The sequence below is a fragment of the Patella vulgata genome, chromosome 2, assembly GCF_932274485.2.
Source record: "Patella vulgata chromosome 2, xgPatVulg1.2, whole genome shotgun sequence".
NCBI lineage: Eukaryota > Metazoa > Mollusca > Gastropoda > Patellidae > Patella > Patella vulgata.
In genome coordinates, this window is record NC_065880.2 from 39,037,297 (window position 1) to 39,061,411 (window position 24,115).

General features: G+C 35.3%; 1 protein-coding gene across 1 annotated transcript in view; it reads right to left on the minus strand.

Annotated features, from left to right (window-relative positions):
- Positions 1-8,436: 8,436 nt before the first annotated feature.
- The window catches only part of LOC126811791 (rhomboid-related protein 3), a 34,721-nt gene continuing 19,042 nt past the window's right edge, over positions 8,437-24,115 (minus strand). Inside the window, exons 4-9 of the mRNA XM_050537703.2 lie at positions 23,599-23,832; positions 22,995-23,137; positions 19,595-19,707; positions 18,875-18,975; positions 13,967-14,021; positions 8,437-13,081 (exon numbers count right to left, since the gene is read on the minus strand). Of these exons, the coding sequence (XP_050393660.1) occupies positions 12,849-13,081; positions 13,967-14,021; positions 18,875-18,975; positions 19,595-19,707; positions 22,995-23,137; positions 23,599-23,832 (879 nt within the window). The 3' untranslated portion in view covers positions 8,437-12,848. The remainder of the gene's footprint in view (positions 13,082-13,966; positions 14,022-18,874; positions 18,976-19,594; positions 19,708-22,994; positions 23,138-23,598; positions 23,833-24,115) is intronic.

Consider the following 24,115-nt stretch of genomic DNA (forward strand, 5'->3'; position numbering starts at 1 on the left):
ATATCAATTTCGAGCTGTCAAGAGGTCTTTTACGTACACGCCTATGTGTACACGAGACCACGGTTTTTCGTTCCTTCCAAACGACTAGACAGTCGTCTTTGTCAGGCTCTGCACCGCACTGACAAGAGGAAACCATTCCGGAAAATCACGAGGAACTGTCTGGGCCAACACCGGGAACGATCCAGAGACCTCAAGTCTAGCATGCCACCGTTACTCCCAGTTGGAATTAGATTAACAAGACTGTGGTTCGTGATTTACTGTTATAATTTAGCTAACAAAGGTTAAATGTTAAAAATAGTGTTCTTATGGAATATTATCTTATGAAGCAATTTCACTTATACGGGAACTCGCACGGAATGGGGACAGCGAAAAAATGCTTGAAGAAACAAGTAAAACAAAGTGCAAATGCAATCAATACAATACGTATGAAAGTATACCACAAAGACATGATTGGTGGCCATATTATTTGATGAAATGAAACGGGGTTTAACGTCTGAATTCCAAATGCCAAGGGTTCTTTTACTGTAAGGCATGGTTTCTTGTTAGATCCTCCACCCTGCAGCACTGACAATGGGGGACCAGGCTGGAACATTCAAGAAGATGTATGTGTCGAGTGGCAGTTACCACCACCTGACCCCCTTCAATGTTGGTGAACTATTTCCGCCCGGGTGAAAAACATTTTCATTCGTTGAAAACGTGAAATGAAATATATGAAAAATCTTTTACCATGTGAAAATTTATAGACTAAAGGGCACAAGAAGACCTTTATACCATGCGCAGTAAAAAAGCAGTCCAAAAATAATTAAAATCGATCAATCCAAACGTTATGGAATCTGAAGTTAACACTAATTTCTATATTGATATCATGACAGTTCTATTTTACTGCCTTATAATCGACTGAAAGATAACTCAGTTGTATCCATGAACATCGAGGTAAAAATGTTATCTAAATTACTGAAGAACACTTTGCAGTACTTATTTTTGTTAGATTTAAATAAAGAAAATGGTTCTTAGCCTTCTGACGTACTGTGAATATGAAGGAAGTTTTGGCATGGATAGCCAACTTCTTCGAATTTAATGTTGACATTTCTCTGTTATTTGGTTATCTTGTGCGTGGCTAAGTGGGTAAGACGCTGGCTCGCTAGACTGGAGGTCGCGGGTTCGCTCCCGGTGTTGGCCGAGAAAGTTCATCGGGATTTTCCGGCGTGGTGTCCCCTTGTCAGTGATGCAGGACAAGGACAGCTGTCTAGTCGATCGGATGGGACGTAAAACCGAGGTCCCTTGTACACATTGACGTGCACATTAAAGATCCCTAGGCAGTTGGAATTCGATATAAGAGCAGACCGTAGCGCCGCTGTTCGGGCAAAATTTCACCAATAGCACACTGTATGGCCTATGCCCGTCTTCATTAGCCCAGTCGGAGCAGAACAGTAGGACGTTAAACTCCATTTCATTTCATTTCGTTATTTTATGCAGTTTTCAAATATTTTGTTTAGTGCAATCTTCTTGTATTTTAGATATTTTATTAGTATACTCATATTTAAATCATTAAATTAATGTGTTCATAGCAGATCGACACGTTCAAATCAAATTTATTTCCTATCTTGTAATTATGAAATTCCCACAAAACCCTTTTTAAAATTCAATGTTGAGTAGTCCTTGTTTATGTGAACGTGTTATGTACTCAGTTTGTCATCATTCCAATTCTTATGCATTATTTCTTTGATTTTATAGTATTTTTGTTTTTTGCTTGAATTGCACATAAAAGAATTAAATAATCAAAAATGATTAAACTACACCCGCTTGTACAAACAGATCTATTAGTTTTGTCATTTAATATTTTCCTGTCAATCTACATATAAAGTTGTCAATCTTCGTCGTGTTTCATCATACAGTAAAGGTCAAGTATGGGCTTGTGCCTAGATAAAATGGATAATGGTATTAAAAGTGGTGTAAATAATTAAATACTTCTGCCATATCGATGAAATCTCAATGGAAATTAATAAACTATAAGTGGTTATCAAAACAATAGCAGACAACCAAACAACGCCAATTTTATTGTGGTCCTGTGTCGATAATGTCATACGTATCTCAGAACAACCAATTAGTATATTTTATTCATTCAGACACTGTACCCAGATAGCAATAAATAACAAAAATTTCTGCCCATATCCAAGAGTATACAGCAACCAGACATCCATTGATTTTCTGAGGAAATTTCAGATTTTGTTAAAAAAAAAAAACCTTTACTTTCTTTAAGTTTAAGTTGACCAGGGCCATGTTTTACTCTCTTCCAATAAATTGGCACAATTACTGCTAGAATGCAGCGTAAAAAAGATGCGTGGGATTAGTGTGCCAGCCAACGGATCAGTTTTTACACCGAGATCCAAGCCATTTTAATGTATATGATCTATACTACAATGTAAATTAAATAGTTTGACTGTTTGAGTGAGTGTGGGTCATAGGTGACCAATTGTTATCGTCTTTGGGTTAGTCCGTACCGCTACCAGTTTCGCCCGGGCACAGCCTTATGGAATATATAATAGTGATGAATTTTTGTATTTAATTTTTCCTTGCATTCATTCAATAATATATTCACCGATACATTGCTTCAGTTATATATACTCAATAACAGACCGTATGATCCGAAGCCGTACGCATTAACCTCTAATCCCCCATGATTCAAGTAACATCAAGCAAAATTTGTCTTAACTCTGATGGTTCTATAAAACAACGATTTCAATGATTTCCTAAGTTCCGGAAATTGACTGTGATTTCTATTCATTGGTACTGAACATAATTATTTAAAACGTTTACTGTTCATTTCGTTAGTTTTCAAACGAGAATAATTAATATGGGGATTGAATCGTTACAAGTACTTTAATCCCTTAGGAATCACATTTCTGTTTATCACGAAACAGAAGAACGTGCTTGTTTTACTTAATTTCTTGGCTCTGGAAGTACACAATATTTTTTAAATAACTGTAGACCGAATTGTTCTGACTCTATTCTCGACCTCTGAAGGGAGCAGCGGTGGTTGTGCGGTTAAGTCCGAAATCTAGCGTGGAGCGATATCAGTCGGATTTTTTTACTCCCGGTTCCCAACCGAGTGTATCGGGTGGTGCGCATGAGGATGGTCATTCCTCTCCCTCCCTATTTAATTATAGCTGCAATATGAAAATACCGCTCTTCGCCACCTCTGTTCTAAGGCTATTTTGGAATCCTTACCTTTTATTTTTCACCGTGATTCTTTATTTTACGCCAAAATGAATCATGTCTCGCCATATCTGACACAAAATTATAATAATTCAACACAATTTTCAAGTATAATTTTGCGATTAAAAAAACATTCGGTCTGCGCATGTTCGAGTCTCGTAATAGCTGATCTGTTCAAACGTATTTTCTTCTGTATTTTAACAATCGCAAAATTCTACTCAAAAATTGTGTTGAATTATTATAAATTTGTGTCAGATGTAGCGAAAAATGATTCCTTTTGGTGAACAAAGAAGATTCACTGTTAAAAATAGTCGGCGAGGATGGGGTAGCGCGGTATTTTCATATTGCAGTTATATATAGGGACGGATTGGAACGGTCAGCGGACAGGGTCTGATCAGGGACCGTTCCTGAAGGAACTATACACATACAAGATCCTTCGGCAGTTGAAATTCGAAGAAGGAATGCCAGAAATGTCACTAGCTCTCCCTCATTGCAGACAATAGGCAGAACCATAAAAAATATCTTATTCTTAAAATACACAAAAATAGGAAATAGGCAGACTATAGGCAGAACCATAAAAAATATCTTATTCTTAAAATACACAAAAATAGGAAATATTTTTTATCCAGATATACTTCCAATACATTTATTTTTTTTATCATAATAGTTTAGAAAATAGTTTTAGAATTTAGTTTGAAGAAGAAAAAAAAGTAAATATCGAGAGCTAATTAACTCGCCCCGGTGCCATCCCTTTCAGTGATTGTAGCGGCCAAGCGAATATTCACTGTGAATCAATTTGCCTGTGATACTAATTTTTGAAGTTTAAAGCAAAACAGGGGACTCCCTAATCTGAATGACGAATGATAACCGAATGACAAGAAATTTCGAAACAATAGTTTCTCCCTGTAGGCCAACGCTATTTAATTATTTTATGGAACTAGTGTAATGAAATGGGGTTCAACTTCCTTCTTTTCTGCACCGATTGGGCTATATGAAGACGGGCATACGCCATGTGTAGACGGAACCCCCGGTTTTGGGTCCCATCCGAAAGACTATACGTATACACGTGTCCGGCTCCCCGTCCCACACCACTGACAACGGGGGGAGGGGGGCGCCAGAAAATCGCGATGAAACACAAGACCCACAGGTTAGCGAGTCTAAGTCTTACTCACTGAGCCACCGCGGCTCCTTGCTAGCATTACGAGAGAATATATAGATATATAGAAATGACAAAGGCTCAAGATTAAAACAGGTTCACTGGATGAATGACAAAGAGAATGACAGAGGCTCACTGGAATGATAGGTTCACCAGACGAATGACAAGGATAATGACAGGGGTTCACAAGTGAAAGAATGAATGGCAGGTTCTCCAACCGAATGACGTAGAGAATGAAGGGGCTCACTCGAAGAATGGCAGGTTCACCAAATTAGGGAATGCCAGACGTTTAGATAAATGACATAAAGCCCCAGTAGATGAGTTACAAGGGAATTACAAGAGGTTCACTAGATGACAGGGACCCACTGGACGAATGACGAACGGAATGACATGTTCACCATTCGAATGACAAAGTGAATTGGATGAATGCCAAAGCCCCAGTAGATGAGTGACAGGGGAATGACAGCGGTTCATTAGATGAATAATACAGAAGTTGACAAGGTTAATCATGTGAATGACAGAGAATCATAAAAGGAATGACACGTATAATGGTATTTGCTTTATCATTCGTCTAGTGAACCTATGTCATTCTTTTTTTCTCATTCGTCTTATGAACCACTCATCTTAGTCATTTGTCTGATGGAACTGTGTCGTCTGGTGAACTCTGTCATTCCCTTCATTCGCCTGATGAACCTGTATCATTCGCCTGGTGAACCCCTGTCATTCTGTTTGGTCATACGAGGCAGGCCGGGGTGGGGGTGAGGAGCATGCGGGGGTGATGCAGCTGCCCCCTAACTTTGGGCAATCTGACTTTTCGGGTAAACGCGTAAAGTGGACAAAAAATTATTATATAATCTAGTTAGCAAAATAAAGTGCCCAAAGTCTTTTTTATTGAATACCGCGAATTTGTGCTGAATTGACTATGGATTAAAACATTGTCAGAGGCCACACTGTTTGGTAAAATATAATCGAGTTGGCAAAATAGTGCCAGAATTCTAATAAAACACTAATTCTACTTTTCTTTTATTTGAGTACCGCGAATTTGTACTAAACTGACAATGGATTAAAACATTTGTCTTGAGCCATACTACTTGGTGCGACATTTTTTAGAGCATTGATATTTGTGAATGCAGCTCTAACAGTCTGATTGGATGGTTAGAATTCAGGTCGACATAGAGTAGGACTTCGGTTGCAAAACCATTGGACAACTTTGATTTTCAAACTATTCTCGGGGAGGGCGAGAGCCCCATACACCGCGTGGACAAAACGATTGATTGTTTAGAATTCAGGTCAGCCACCCAAATTGAGCTATAATGGAACACATTGAAATTGCTGTAATCACAGACTGGAATGGCAGGAAAACGCGTTTGCGGCCGTCAAATTTCCAAACTTTCTTGGGGAGGCCCCTACACGGTAAGCTCCACGACGCCCTCTGTAAACGGAAATTTTTTCGGACGTTTCGGGTTTCCCCCCCCCCCCCCAACATCCATCGGGCCCGTACGCCTATGCTCGCCTCGTGAACCTCTGTAATTGATCTGGTGAACCTGCCATCCCCTTTGTCATTCGTCTGGGGAACCGATTATTCCCATGGCGAATCTGTCATTCGCCCAGTGAACACATGTCATTCGTATTACACAGGTCTCGTGAGACGGGGGAGAGCTGGGACATTATTGTCCAGGTGCCCGGAGCCTAGAGAGGTCCGGTGGTATGCCGAGTAATTTTTAAAAAAAAAAATTGTTCGTATAAATTAATAAAAAAATACACTGATACTTGATCGTGAAGTAGAAAAAAACCGGTGACTTTTTTGAATGTGGGTACCTATAGTAGGTGGGTAGGATTAGAATCGGATTCTGTCAGGAAAAAACTATAAGCCACCTGCCTGATTCTTCGCGCTGTGGGTCCACGGTCCGTCCTCGTTCCGTTTAAAACTCTGGTCACCGGCCGGGTATCCGGGCACCGACATGTAATGAGGGCCTATTCCGGGCCTGTAGAACGCTACAATGAAACTAAAACGTAGTACATTTGATGTCTTTTATTCTCTGTTATAGCAAAGAGACCTCCAGTTACCCTAGATAGATATATGCCAAAATGACGCTAGAGACCATGTATCTTTCAAATAGTTTCGAATCCGGGTGTAAAGAACCCCACCGACCCCACTCCCACCTCGCCCAGTTGCTTGTCCCAGGGCCTGGAGGTTCCTAGCGCGGGCGATGGTATTGGAACAACAGTTATTAAGACAAAGTCGGTTTATTGTGTCAGTTTCTAGATCAACTGATCCTCAATTTAAGTTCCATTGGGTGAGGGGCGAAGACCTCAAGGTCGCCATTAATAATTCCATATTCATTATTCCCATTCCATGAAATGATTTAATTGTTTATAAATTTCTTGTTATTCGTCATTCGGTTGTCATTTGTCATTCAGAGTAGGTAGTCCCCAAAACATTCATAATTTTCCAGCCCAGATTATTCCGTAAATACGTAATTCAACAGACATAATTTTATGACGTAAGAGTCCCAACGAAAACAAACAAATGAAATCGGTAGTTTTAGTTTTCCCCCACATCAAAGAGGTCTAGGACTTTTATTTATCTATTTGAGACCGATTGCGTACTCTTATTTTAGTTTTCAAAATATTGGTTGTATAGTTTAATTTCGGTCTTAAAGTTCCTTATGCTGTAAAATGTACAATAAATCACAACGATGTGTAAATAACGTACGTGTTTACAGTTATAATTTTAAATGGATTATCTCTTGGTTGATTCTATGAGAATTATCTCCCTTTAGTCTTCAGAACCGTTTTACCATGACTTGTCATTAGGTTATTCAGCATTAGGTCATTCATCAATGAAAGTTGCTTTTTCTATATACAATGGCTTATACTGAATTAAAAATCTTTTAAAATACAATAGGCTTTGTTTTTTTTTTTTTTGGGGGGGGGGGTTGATTAAAAATAAAGAAACTGTGCTAATTGGCTCCCTTGAGTCTTCCCATATTTTACCTTTAAATTAAAGGATAATATTGGTGTCAGTCATTATCACATGATAGAACTTGTTCAACACGCTCCAAATATAATTTTAACACAGAGATCATTGCTACGATAGATGCATAATGAAGATTTAAAAAAACGGAAGTGATGAAAGGAAATTACTAGTTATCCTTCTATATAGCTGACTGAATTTAAGTGACAAGTGATAACAGATACATGGCAAATTTCTGCACCATAAATGTAGACAGTCTTAATCCAAGCATAATAAACAGGATGATGCGATTAGGAGAATAGTTATTTATCGTTATATTTCATGTGAAATAGGGGACAATATCGTCCATTTAATAGTAAATATACTTATGTTGAAAAGCAAAATGTACCATCAAAACAGTATTTGTTTACAGACCAAAAACATTACATGAAATATATTTTTTCTCTGTTCCTTATACTTCTAAATCATTCACAATAAGCAACAACCAGGGGGTTGTGGTAGTTGAGAAGGCACAACACTAGACTACAAGTATCTACTAGGTTCCAATTATGGCATGTGGCCAGGATTTTTCAAGCCCAGTCTTTACTTCTCTGGAAAGAAGGGTGTGTCTTATCGTTTGGCTGTTATAGAGAGAGAGATGGAGTTTAACGTCCACTCGACACAAACTAGGTCATTTTGGAACTAACATATGTTTCAATTTTATTTCAATAATTCACGTGCGCGTAGGGGTCTTTAACAGTTGGTGGAAACCAGAGGACCCAGAGAAAACTCATGAGGTTGGGCAAGCGACCCTAATCCTTGTCACGTACAACCAGGATTTCGAAACCACGCCAGTTGACTACTCAATGACAGACCTTATAATACAAAAGAACCCTTGGCAAATGGTAATCCAAAAAGACGAAAACAATGCAGTTTGGGTAAAGTTCTCCTACCTTCCATTGCACACACATAATCATAAAAATAAAAATCTGAAAAATAAATACGTTAAAAAAACCACTAGATTCGATTCCAGCAACAATCAACACTTTATCGCTGTGGAAAGAATAAAACCGGACAGTAACAAAAACATATTTTTATTGAAGGAAGATTGACTATTTACATACATATTGTATACAAAATATATTTTTTGCTCCACCAAACTCTTGATATACATTGTATGTTATTTAAACTACACACAATCAGTTTCTAAACAAGCAAACAGTGAGGCTGATGTACCCTGCCGGAATCCCAAAATAAATAGATGAGACATATTAATTAATTGTACATTTATCTTTTTCAAATCAAGCTCAGCCAGGTTTTGAAGTACTTGGTGGTGATATACACTTAGTTTCATCACTCTCCATCAGTTAGTTAGAATCAAAAGTTATCTTGTCCCAAAGCATTGACCAATGAAATTGCTTAGCTCTGCTTAGCTTTAGCAGGAAATATTAATCATTGAATTCAGTCAAGACATTTGCCTAATGAATATCTATACCTCAATTTATGTTCCAAATTCTCATCATTGAACTTAGTCAATGTATTGATATGATGAATCTATACTCATCGCTCTCAACCAATTAGAACCAAAGTTATCTTGTTTCAAAGTCTCAACCAATCAAACTGCTTATCTCAGCTTAGCCTTAGTGGAAAAATGTGCATGATCATACTCTCTCAAGGCATTCACCTAATAGTCACCTACACCAATTTTGAATATTCTACCTCAATTACAATGAGAGTTATTGTCTTCCAAAGTCTCGATCAATCAGATTGAAGTCTCTACTTTGCCTAGCAGAAATTGCTCAGCATATAACTTTGTTAATGTATTGATGTAAAGAAACTATACACGAAGTTTCACCACTATCACTCTATTAGAATCAAAGTTGTCGAGCTCCAAAGTCTCGACCAATCAAATTGCTTATCGCTCTGCTTACCCTGAGCAGAAAATGCTCATTATTAATCTAAGTCAAAATATTGAGGTAATGGAACTATACAGACAGACGGACGGACAGACAGACCAATTTTAATAGTCTCCTGCTTTCTTCAAAAGGCGGGGGGACAATAATACAAAGACCTAAACAGGTTTCTGAACATTTTGTTACTAGTAGTTTAGTACCACCAGCTGGGAGGAAACAGAGTTTAACATCCATTCAGTACAACTAGGTCATTTCAAGATTAAAATTACAATGAATATATGGCATTAAACTCCTTAATCCAATCATTTACTTGCATGCAGATCTTTTTATGGGTGTGAGGAAACTGGAGCACCATGAGAAAACCAATAGGGTTAGCCGACAAGGTTAGAAAAGTTATCCTAACTCAGGGCCGGATTGTGTGGGGCTTGGAACTAGTCGAGGGGGGCTGTCCCATTTTGCCCCTGTCTAGATCTGGTACTGCCCCTAACTTTGTCTCTTACAATTGAGCCCATATAACTACAGCTAAATTTGTGAGAGATCTAAGAATCCAAACTGTAATACTTTCAATTGTTTCTACACCCAACCTGCCAAGACTGTTGGAACATCTATAATACTATTTTCATGTTTACCTCACTGGGGCTAATATAAGTTTACATATATAGATATTGACTGTACAGAGTCAATTAAATCTAAAATAATAACAATTTTTAAAAAATGACATTTTTTTTTTTTCGCAATTAACATATATGGCCGGTTTATTTTGTATAAATAAAACATTCCATTTTAAGTGTGAATCTTTTTAAACATGATTTACAATCAGATTATTTGACTCAAACTAAATTACCAATCAATGGAAATTACAAATATCCTACAAATACATATCACATAATAATATACAAAATTTTTAATATACAAAAAGTTTTAAAATACTGTATCTGTATAAACACAGAATTAAATATTGCACAAATCCTTGATTTCTCCCTGAAAATAAGTAAAATAAACACAATGGCACTACATTGAGCAATTTAAAGCGAATCATAAGTTTCTAAAAATGTGAATAAAAGTTCATAATACCAACAAAATGGTGCCATATGTTAAAATGATATTGTAAAGCCACAAAACATTGCGATATAAAATTATTACGATTGGTCTGATGGTAACATTAATTCAGCAAAAAATTTTTACGATTGGTCTTATGGTAACAAAAATAGAGAATTAAATTATTATAATTGTCCTTATGGTAACATCAATGTGCCATGAAATAATTACAATTGGTCTTATGGTATCAACAATGCAAAATGAAACAAGCCAACAGTGAGGCTGATGTCCCCCGCCGAAATAGGAAAATAATTAGAGGACACATATAAATTTATCACAAATTATCTTTTACAAAGTATTGAACAATCAAACAGTATATCTTTACTTCCAAAGTCTCGACCAATCAAATTGCGTATCGCTCTGCTTACCCTGAGCAGAAAATGCTCATTATCAAACTTAGTCAAGGTATTACTGTAATGAAACTATACACCAAGTTTCATCAATCTCACTTAATTAGAACTAAAGTTATCGTGTCCCAAAGCATCAACCAATCAAATTGCTTATCTCTGCTTACCCTAAGCGGAAAATGCTCATCTTCGAACTCCATCAAGGCATTGACCTAATCAACACATACACCAAGTTTGAACATTCTAGCTCAATTAGGAAGAGAGTTATCGTGCCCCAAAGTATCAACCAATCAAATTGCTTATCTCTGCTTACCCTAAGCGGAAAATGCTCATCTTCGAACTCCATCAAGGCATTGACCTAATAAACACATACACCAAGTTTGAACATTCTAGCTCAATTAAAAGTTATCGTGTCCCAAAGCATCAACCAATCAAATTGCTTATCTCTGCTTACCCTAAGCGGAAAATGCTCATCTTCGAACTCCATCAAGGCATTGACCTAATCAACACATACACCAAGTTTGAACATTCTAGCCCAATTAGGAAGAGAGTTATCGTGTCCCAAAGCATCAACCAATCAAATTGCTTATCTCTGCTTACCCTAAGCGGAAAATGCTCATCTTCGAACTCCATCAAGGCATTGACCTAATAAACACATACACCAAGTTTGAACATTCTAGCTCAATTAGGAAGAGAGTTATTGTGTCCCAAAAAGTGTGACGGACAGACAGACGGACAGACAGACAGACGGACAGACAGACGGACAGACAGACGGACGAACCCATTTTAATAGTCCCCTGCTTTCTTCGAAAGGCGGGGGACAATTATTACAATTGATCTTATGGTAACATCAATGCAGAATGGAATTATTACAATTGATCTTATGGTAACATCAATGCAGAATGGAATTATTACAATTAGACTTATGGTAAAATCTGTGCAGATTGAAATTATTACAATTAGTCTTATGGTAACAACAATGCAGAATGAAAATATTACAATTGGTATTATGGTAACATCAATGAGACATGAAATTATTACAATTAGTCTTCTTATGATAACATAAATGTGGTATGAAATTATTTCGATTGGACTTATTGTAACATAAATGTGGCATGAAATTATTACAATTAGTCTTATGGTAACATCAATGTGGTATGAAATTATTACAATTAGTCTTTATGATAACTTTAATGTGATATGAAATTATTTTGATTGTTATTTATGGTGGCTTCAATGTGGAATGGAATTATTTCTATTGGTCTTATGGTAACATAAGTATGGCATGAATTATTATGATTGGCCCTAACCTTATGGTAAAATCACGATAATATTCATAGCCAAAAATAGAAGCAATGTCTTAACAAATAAAAAAGAATATTTGCAAAACCTGAAAAAAAAACAAGGTTTTGTCAGTGAAGTATAATATACTGTAATTTTACAGACACCATTTTGATATAAACAGAACACAATTTTTATGGGAAATATAATTTTCCCATATAAATTGTGTTCTGTTAATGTGTTTCCCAATAGCCACTTAAAGATTATACCATTTTGACTAGGGCAGTATCTCTTTTTAAGTTCACAGCTACTGCCCACATTCTCATGCATGCATAGTTTTATTACTTGACAGTAACATTTTCAGTTCATGCACATCATTACCAATAACATGTAATATTGTAAATTTAACAAATCTTTTACTTGAACTTGTAAATCTTAACAAATCTTTTACTTGGACTTGTAAATCTTAACTAATCTTTTACTTGGACTTGTAAATCTTTAACTTGCAGTTGTAAAGCTTAAAAAATCTTTTACTCAGACTTGTGAATCTTTTACTTGTTTTTATTCTGGAATGTCTTAACATGGTACTTGCGGAATCTTGATCAAGTCTATCACAGTAAACATGGCATTTTACAGTTTTAGTCATTCGAATGGTAATAATATAAAGAAATGATTTATTCCTATTTATGGCCTGAAAAGTCCATACTTAATGTTATTTTCTTCACTATGATTTCACTTGAGGCATAAAGCATAACTCAATTAAATTTAAAATGAAATGAAATGGAGTTCAATGTCTTATTCCAATTTTAAAGCTTTAATGCATAATCCAAATCTCCAAAAGCACTAAAAATAAAATTGTAACAGAAAACGCTCAAAATCCACTAATAGTAGAAAATATTCCAAAATACAGCAAACACAGCACATCCTAGATACACAGCTAAAGCTATCCACCATAAATACTGTTCATGTAATTTTTGTTCAAAGTTTTTCAGTACAACAAGTCCTATAGTTAACCCTGCTATCGCTCCCATCAAATGTGCTGTATAACCAACAGGTGGACTAGATTCTTTATGTGTATATCTATCCCATATAGCAAAACCTACATCAGCACTTGCTGAAAAATAGAAATATTTTATAACAGTATTAGTCACAAGATCTTTAACCATTGAATAATTGGCAAATGTGGATTATAAAAAGCCTAATTACTGAGCCCAATATCAGGCTGTTGGAAAATGCTATTTTTGAATTATTTCAGAATTAGGCAAGCAAATGATAAGATGGATGCAGTACTGGTTTTGTTCCACTTTTTGCACCCGAGGCTTAACCTAGTCAAAGTATCTGCAACAGTGGGACAATACAAGATATGATTCAGCTTTTCCACTACCATGAATTTCAGTTCCTTTTGGTCTACTGATTTCAAGGTCAGCCGGCTTAAAATTCTGGACCAGTAGGTTCACATAGTTTCAGGGCCATAATCCAGGAAGTTACGTTCCGATATGTGCGATTATCAAAAGGAACCGAAAGTATATTGGACAAAAAATAGCTAAATGATTACCATTTACCATTTATAGCTAAATGATTAGCATTTATCACAATTACAATTTGTAGCTAATTGATAACCATTTATAGACAATTGATAACCATTTATAGACAATTGATTATCATTTATTAATTACCAGTTATAGAAAACTGATTACAATTCATCGCTACTTGTTTACCACCTAGTGCTAAGTGATTACCATTTATTGCTAAGTGATTACCATTTATTGCTAAGTGATTACCAGTTATCACTAATTGATTAACAGTTATCACTAATTGATTACCAGTTATATCATAACACAATCAAAAGTCAATGCTAATTTGTAGGTTGATATATTGAGACAATGACAACCAGAATAAATAAGTTCTATGAATACTAAAGTACAACAAAAGTTGTAAGACTGACGTTTATAAAAAAAAAGATTTGCTGTATTCAAAACGAGAAATAATATTAACTCACCAATAATAAATATAGCTGCCAGTTTTAACAGTCCTAGTTCCATGTGGGAATAATTCTATAAAACAAACACATTATTTCAATGCCAATAACAGTGATTTATCAACTCTTAATATCATTCTAAAAATATCAATAGATTGTTTTCTACATCCCTTTTTATACATTGCATCTTTTCTTTAAGCACATCATATATATTGCCTATAATTCAACAGAGCTATTTCTGGTCACATTATTCTGATCACATTAGCTGCAGATTGAGCAATACTTTGCACACTGTTTAATGCCAGATCATGCACCTTTTCTTTTCAAATGATTGAAGGAGGAGTTTTTCTAAACAAATATGTATGGTCGAGTATTCTGTTTTTTGCTTACATAATTAACTCTTGACAGTCCATTTTCATTAAAGATACATTATGGAAGATTAGGTAAAGAACTGGCAGTTCTCACTATAATAGATAAAAACTAGATAATATAAATGAAATAAGCTAAAAATTGCATAATCTTTAAGTGGCATTTAGCGATCGGAAACACATTACCAGAACACAGTTTTTATGGGATACATCACTAGTTTTATTCTAAAAGCATGATGTTTCGACAAGTATCCTCTTATCGTTATCAGGCACTAGTTAATAACCCCCTAATCGTGTATTAGAGTCTATTCAGCCAGCTAATTACCTTGTTGTGCTTGTTGTTTTTGTTAAATATCCTTTACCTCTTATGTTATTTTTGTTACTGTTATTTTAATCCATGTTTATGGTTTCACTATGAATTTTCTATATATTGACCTCAAGTTTACTAAATGTCATTGTGCTTGATAACGATAAGAGGATTCTTGTCGAAACGTCGTGCTTTTAGAATAAAACTAGTGATTGTATCCCATAAAAACTGTGTTCTGTTACTGAAAATTGCTTCACTCTAAGCCGAGAAAACCTTATTTTAAAATCACTGTAGCCTAGATTGTTACCGCTGTCACGATAATTATCCATTTTTGCGTTTAATCATCAACGCTTGTTGAACAGTAGATCGGATTCAAATCTATTATGCATGGCAGCTTAATATCACTATTTGTAGTAATATTGATGGCGAGATTTGTGCAAAAGAACACATATGTATAATAATATTATGGCCTTTACTAATTATTGTTTACAGATTCATAGCATGTGAAACAACGGAAATCTGTGATAATATAATACATATGTTTTATCCGTCTTCTCCACTGTCAAAATATTAACTTTGGTATGAGTTTATTTGAAAAACGCAAATTAAATTGTTTATGAAATATTGTGAGAATAACATCAAAAGGGGTCCAAGGCCAAGGATAAATTCTATGGTCTAAAAACATGTGATAGAAAAATTACCATTACATCATTGGGCTTAGTAACAAAACATCATAATTAATTACATAATATTTGACCAATTAGATAATTGAAAGCCAAAACCCAAGAGTAGAAAACCATCAGAGCTCTGGGCGACAATTCAGATATCATGTAGACTTTGAGAGAGCAAATAGTATGTAGGTTCGTTGGGAGAGACTGTTAAGGTTCAAGAGACACCATTTGATTTAAAATGCTATACTAAGTCGTAGGAGAGTCACCATTAGTAAACTCATTCTACGAAATGGTGGGGTTGAGAGAGTAGAGAATTTGTATCTATGCTTGTAACCTATGTATCCAGTGCTTGACATAAAAATGTAGAAACGAACTGCGGTATTGTTATTCCTGTAACCATAAACTGAACCTTGTACTGAGACAAACCGTGACACATATGCATGTAGTTGATGAGTGTTTTTCTCGGTACATGGTTTGACCTGGTACCCAGTTTGACACTAAGGATTATTTTTCGATGACGGCCCTATTTCTTGTCATTGACAATCTGTAAGTTAAGACACTCAGTGTACACTGTACACCATACCAGTTTTTCAACACCCACATTTCATCAGAGACTGTATGTCATGCACACTAATTTCCCACCACCTTAATAGCAATGTGTATTTAGTATTCACCATAGTTATGCTTAGTTTATTCCAAATTAAACATAGTGGTCTCTATCAAAAACTTTAAATAAACAATCTTTATCATAAAAGTGTGTAATTGGAAAGAGACTTGTCAATCCAAACGGTTTGTCGGTAATGCATTGTCTCTGCTATTGTGCACATGTATTTTTATGAAAAGTCAGGGGATAATCTGCCAGACTGTATAATATACGGCAGACCAATAATTACTTGTTGATGAATATTCTTTGGTGTGTGCAGACCCCATCAGAATGAAACAGGTCTAATTGCACTCAACGTTTTTAACAGACTGAAGACAAAAACACATTTCATTCTTTTATGTTGTCATTGTTAACCAGCGGTTGCCAGGCAGGATACGCCCACATTTTCGAGAGATGGATAGAAAACAAGCTAAAACGAAAGTGATTTTTCCTACAATCAAGGGCCATAATTCAGGAAATTACAATTCGATATGCGCAAATATCGAAAGGAACCAAGATCTTTGAGTTATAAACTTACATTTCAAGTTTCAACAAAATCGGATAAAAATTGTGACCATAATCAGGGGCCATAATTCAGGAAGTTACGGTCCGATATGCGCGTACATCGAAAGGGACAGAGATCGTTGGGTTATAAACTTACATTTCAAGTTTCAACAAAATCGGATAAAAATTGTGACCTCTATAGGGTCCACCATCTTGATATACCATATTTTTACGCTATTTGAGAACGAACGGCGGCCATTTTGTCTGTCAGTTTTGGGCCGATTTCCACGAAATTCAAAATCAACCGTCCTTAGGGTTTAACGGTTATATAATAAAACGTTTTTTTAAATCGGATAAAAATTATGACCTCTATAGGGTCCACAAGCTAAAAACGTGATTTGTCATACAATAAGGGGCCATAATTCATGAAGTTACGGTCCGATATGCGCGAATATCGACAGGAACCAAGATCTTTGTGTTATAAACTTACATTTCAAGTTTCAACATAATCGGATAAAAATTGTGACCTCTATAGGGTCCACAACTATGATATACCATATTTTTACGCTAACGCTGAGAACGAAGGGCGGCCATTTTGTCTGTCAGTTTTGGGCCGATTTTCACGAAATTCGAACTCAGCCGTCCTTATGGTGTAACGGTGATATATTAACACGTTTTTTTTAAATCGGATAAAAATTATGACCTCTATAGGGTCCACAAGCTAAAAACGCAATTTTTCGTACAATCAGGGGCCATAATTCAGTAAGTTACGGTCCGATATGCGCGAATATCGACAGGAACCAAGATCTTTGGGTTATAAACTTACATTTCAAGTTTCAACAAAATCGGATAAAAATTGTAACCTCTATAGGGTCCACAACCTTGATATACCATATTTTTACGCTATTTGAGAACGAAGGGCAGCCATTTTATCTGTCAGTTTTTGGCCGATTTTCACGAAATTCGAACTCAGTCGTCTTTAGGGTGTAACGGTGATATAATAATATGATTTCTTAAATCGGATAATAATTATGACCTCTATAGGTTCCACAAGCTAAAAACGTGATTTTCCGTACAATCAGGGGCCATAATTCAGGAAGTTACGGTCCGATATGCGCGAACATCGAAAGGGACAGAGATCGTTGGGTTATAAACTTACATTTCAAGTTTCAACAAAATCGGATAAAAATTGTGACCTCTATAGGGTCCACCATCTTGATATACCATATTTTTACGCTATTTGAGAACGAACGGCGGCCATTTTGTCTGTCAGTTTTGGGCCGATTTCCACGAAATTCAAAATCAACCGTCCTTAGGGTTTAACGGTTATATAATAAAACGTTTTTTTAAATCGGATAAAAATTATGACCTCTATAGGGTCCACAAGCTAAAAACGTGATTTGTCATACAATAAGGGGCCATAATTCATGAAGTTATGGTCCGATATGCGCGAATATCAACAGGAACCAAGATCTTTGTGTTATAAACTTACATTTCAAGTTTCAACATAATCGGATAAAAATTGTGACCTCTATAGGGTCCACAACTATGATATACCATATTTTTACGCTAACGCTGAGAACGAAGGGCGGCCATTTTGTCTGTCAGTTTTGGGCCCATTTTCACGAAATTCGAACTCAGCCGTCCTTATGGTGTAACGGTGATATATTAACACGTTTTTTTTAAATCGGATAAAAATTATGACCTCTATAGGGTCCACAAGCCAAAAAACGCGTTTTTGCGTACAATCAGGGGCCATAATTCATGAAGTTACGGTCTGATATGCGCGAATATCGAAAGGAACCAAGATCTTTGGGTTATAAACTTACATTTCAAGTTTCAACAAAATCGGATAAAAATTGTAACCTCTATAGGGTCCACAACCTTGATATACCATATTTTATCTGTCAGTTTTTGGCCGATTTTCACGAAATTCGAACTCAGTCGTCTTTAGGATGTAACGAAGATATAATAATATGATTTTTTAAATCGGATAATAATTATGACCTCTATAGGTTCCACAAGCTGAAAACATGATTTTCTGTACAATCAGGGGCCATAATTCAGGAAGTTACGGTCCGATATGCGCGAACATCGAAAGGAACTGAGATCTTTGGGTTATAAACTTAAATTTCAAGTTTCAACAAAATCGGATAAAAATTGTGACCTCTACAGTGTTCTCAAGCCAAAAACGTGATTTTTCGTACAATCAGGGGCCATAATCCATGAAGTTACGGTCCGATAGATGCCAATATCGAAAGGAACCGAGATCTTAGGGTGATAAACCTATATTTCAAGTTTCATTGAAATAGGATAAAAATTGTGACCGGTAGACTGTTCACAAACAATTGTGGACATCCGGACGGATGGACAGGGGCGACGACAATATACGTCCACATGAAAATGTGGGCGTATAAAAAAAATAATCTAACTTACTAGAAGTATATTAGCTAGATGTGCTGCTAATAATGCATAAACACCACCTGATGCTCCCACTAAAAAAGCATCAATATCAAATACTGATGTACCCAGCGAGCCTGTTTAAATACATGAAGACAATAATTAGCAATTTAACCGTTGTTCTTACCAAAGATGAATTACTATGAACTAATGAAGCTTAAGCTTATAATTATAAGGTCTACTGTAGTGGTGAGTCTGTTATTATGGCTCCTGGTTCCAATCACTTGATTTGATATTTGTTGGTTATTTCTTGCAATGTCTATGTAGTTTGTCTTATCCGCAGGGTTGTCTTGTCAGTTTTGTTTTATGTGCACTTACTAATTCAATAGGGAAGTTGTGGGATGAATAAAGGTAGTGTACTAGTAATATCCCAGGTAGATTCAGGAATTATGATTTTAGTTGCTATTAAATTGGATGAGTGTAGGATTTTGTATATATTAATTTCGTTTTTTTTTCATCCTTAATATAAATTATATAGCAAATTAAACCATTAAATAAAATTAATGCAATGATCTGCCATGGAACAACCCCATTGAAGATGATGATAGTAGTTACCCAGATGTAGCTGCTGGCTGTGAAGGCCCCACCCCCATCCCACCGCCACAGCCCCCATAACAGTTAAATGTAGCTCTGCTACTTTTACATTCTTAGTGTTGACAAATTTTAAAATACTTTGATAATAGACAATTTGCTAACCTGCTAATACACCTGCCATATAGACTAAACCAATACGAAAGGAACCATGTACCATTTCTAACGGTATACCAACTACTATCTGTACTATCATATTAAACATTAAGTGGATATAACTGAAAAAAATAATGTATACATAAAACAAAGACAGGACATGTCAGGCCTCCTAAAAAGTTTACCAGCAGCAAAGTCATCAGTGCTAGCTCTAATATAAATGTCAACACATCCTACTGGTGAGGTTTTAAAAATTAATTTAAGTTTTGAAAAATCTATAGAGAAATCTAAGAATAGAAACATGACTCCCAAAAACTTATTTGAAACTTACAGGTGATAATGACCTGTCGCAAGTCCAAAATAAATTGTGCACGGATGACAGATCAATAGAAACTGGTTGTATAAAAAGAAGGAGAGGTATTAAATAAAGTATAATAGGTAACGGTTTCTTAATAAGTTTAATTTTTTTTATTCACAGAAACTTGATTGGAGAACAGGCAGAAGCCTATTGACTCCCCTTCCATAAAAATACAACCACAAACATGTGAAAGAAGTACTGTCAATCTGATTAAAACACAGATCAATATTTCGTTTTGTTTTTTTTAAAACTTTTGATGGCCAACACTATACATGAAGATCTGACCAATTGTTGTGGAAGGTCACGTCAGGGGTCATATGAGCAGCTTTTGACCCTATGACATTATAAATTAGCGTCAATGTTTCTAGTGGGATACCCACAGTTCTGTGCACCGCACGCCAAGAACTTGCCGTAACGGACCGTTTCATTAGCTAATCCCTCACATCAAATAGATTGGGGGTTATATAACAATTCTTCCAGATCCTAGTGTAGTACAGACAAGTAAAACGAAATTTTGAACTATAAAAAACGAATCGAAATAGGATCTGTGTTATAATCAGATTGAAGTAAAGTAAAGTATGATGAAATTATTAGATAGCTATATATATACACTACATACATAAAATTAGATAGAAACATTATTGTATGTTGCCTGCTTATTAGAAATTTCTTAGTCAGAGTTTCAGATAAAAAATATCAAAATATTCCAGTGTATGAAATAAAAGAAGGTTTAATTTCCTACTCTTTGGCATCAACCAGGTTAATGAAAATGGTCATACGACATGCAGTGTGCTATGAAGGAAATTTATCCCAGACAGCAGCATTACTGCCCACTCTATTACGTTCATGCCAACGTCCTATCCCATGATTTTACATGCCAGACCCTCCATCCTGCAAGGGGAAACGGGGCTGGTAAATTCAGAGAAACTTACTCAGCCACCACTGGGATCAAACCTTGGTCCTTATGGTTAGTGAGTTAATTCCATACTCATATCAGTGAACCACTGTGGCTCCCTGTAGTGAAAGATCTAAAGTTTCTAAATTCAATTTAATATTTAAACATACATTATGCAAGAGCTAAATCTGCCTATTGCAGATCTTTCTTTAGGCCTGTAATGTTATATAAACTATTAATTAGACATTTATTAACAAAACAAGGCCATAATCGACTCTCGATAGCATCGGTTACTCGAGATTTTAACTAGATTAAAACGGTTCGCCATTTAAAACTACAAACAATGATAACTTGGCTGAGAATGAAGTAATTTGAATGAAATTTTCAATATTTTCTTTTTTTATCATCTAATTTTGAATTATTATAGCAAGAATGACCAACTCTTTATTAAACTCTTAACTAATGTATCTTTTAAGCAAATTGTTTCAAAACTGCAAAATGTTTGGGAACGTATTATGTTCACATAAAAATTTGGTTTGCAATGAATTACTAGTGTTCTTTTAATAATATTCTTATTACATGACTTTTTTCATGCAAAACAAAAACCCCAACAATTGAAACAGAAATTAAAGATTGAAAAAGGAAGACTTTTCTATTGAATCAACATTTATGGTTGTCTTCAAAAGATCCTTTGTTGTTAAACATTTATAAATGTCTTTGTTTAATTTCATTAGGGTAACTAATGTTAACTAATGAGGCAAATATTGAATTCAGCAGGGACAGAGTATCATAGTTATAGAACATGTCACAAGGGATAACATTGTTTTACTTGAATATTAAATTTCATACAAGTCTTTATAGTCATGAAATATATTATATCTTACACTATCTGACACAAAACGTTATATTTTTGTTGTTAAGCCACTGATCATCATGTAAGAACTCTTGTCTTATATTAAGTGCTTGCATGTTATATCGTTGAATCGATGTATCACGATTCACCGTCTCACACTTCGCGTATTAAATTCGTGAGAAGCTGATCGATGTATCACAATTCTTTTTTTAATGTTTCTTTTGTCGCTTCAGTTAGTAAACTGATTATCCACGTTACACATTATCCATAGGTACACAAACACTCTCAAATTGTGGTCCTTATTTTGATCCACATAAATATCGTGATATAAAATAGTTCTATTTCTTCGACATCGTCAGGAATAAAAAACAATTATTCATTTATCCTGTTGTTTTAAATTCACTCGACACAAACTAGGTCATTTCAGGACTAACATTACAATATGGAATGGTATTAAACTCTTTAATCCAATCATTCATTTGCATGCTGGTCTTTTTACAGGTGTGAGGAAATTGGGGCACCATGAGATAACCAACATGGTTACTCTAACTTTGTCTCTTACTAATAAAACCATGACAACTACGGGAGGAAACTCAAGGACCCAGGGAAAATCCAGGAGGTTTGACCGGCAACCCTACTCCTTGTAATGTGCAAGCAGGGAATCAAAACCGTGCCACTTGACCCAATGATCAACCCAATTATCTAACATGCTGCACACGTTAAACCATTCAGAAACCCAACCCCTCCATAATTTAAGATATAAACATTTTAATTTCAATAGGATTTCTCCAAGAGTTAAATTCAATAGGGTGTTTGCTTATACATGAACAATCCGACTGAGTTTTAAAATCAATCAAGAATGCTGTCCTGTACCAAATGTCATTTAGTGCAAACTAAAATGGGGATATAACTCAGGAATTTGCCATCGAACAGTTTTGAATTTTTATATACATTTATGCTTCAGCAAAGTTAGTAACCCCCGCAAGAATCTATAGCATTTACAAGAAAGGTTGACGGACAGACAGACAATACATGGCCATATGAAATATGGGCAAATTCAGAGACAGATGAACATTGATGCTACATTTAGGACTGCAGCAGTTTCATTTTATGACAATTGTTGGGGTTATTTTTATTATTTGTTTATAAATGTTGAATTATCTTACAGAATGACATCACAGAAACAAATAAAGTTTCCTTCTCTCTTTCTAGCATTAATAGTGTAATGTAAGGCCAATAGTAAAAAAAAAGCATCCTCTTTCTGTAGTATTGTTAATCTATGCCACATATATTCAAGACTTACCCAGCATGTATAAAAGTATAGAAAAAAAATCTCCATAATTCCAGTCTTCTGTCTGGACGGTAAATAAAAATACTGTTTAAAGGTAAAGGCCCATTAGGACTAACTGTTCCTGCTTCCATACAATAATAAATAAAACAACCAACCTACAAATAACAAAAAATTTATTTTTGTTTACCGGTAAGTATATATTTTGGGGATGGTTGTTTAACTGACTGACTTTTTGGCCTTGTCTAATCATAATAACCTATTAATATCTGTTTTCCAGGACCAAATCTATAGTGTCAAAAATAACAAGTCATTATTACTGGATCCCTTTAAGAAAGGTTGAGGACATCAATTAATTACCTTTTTTTAAAACTAAAAATCTCTGATAAAATACATTTTTACATCTGATTTCTCATATTGTAAGAATCCAGCATATTCATTTACTGAGAATTAAAATCCTAGTACAAATATTAGCTTTTAACCAATGAAAAGTCAGTATTCTTAAAATATTTTAGTTTAAGATTTTGTGGATAAGGCCCCTGCAATGAAAAGTTAACACCAATTGTTTTCCTCATCATATTCTTTTGAGAAAGCTAAAGACGACAATGAGAGAACTCACCTCTATCATACTAATAATAGGTATAAATAATGGAGGTGGACAGCAACTATAACGATCAGCATAATATTGACGATCAAGTTCATCCGTCAAAAAATCTTTAGCTACTTTCCGCACCATTTTACCAAAACAAGTCGTGGGATAAGTTCTACTTTGAATACACAAATTACTGGACCAACCTTCCCTGTCACGACTCTCGACTGCCAAACGAAAGCTTGGATTTCGTCGGTTGCTCATCTGAAAAGAAAAATTTGTTGATTTTGGAAAAATAAATACAAACAAGGCAAGTACAGATCAAACTGTTTCAATAGCGAGACAACATGGTTTATTTGAACATGATGACTTGGGTCGCCATTTACAAGCCAACACCAGAAACAACAAACATTAAATAAACAGATTATCACACATAAAACAAAGTCGGGGCAAATGTCTTGCCAAATTTTAAAATATAATGCAAAATGAAACATTTCATTTAAAAAAAATAAAAAGGAATCTTATTTACACAAGAAACATTATTAAC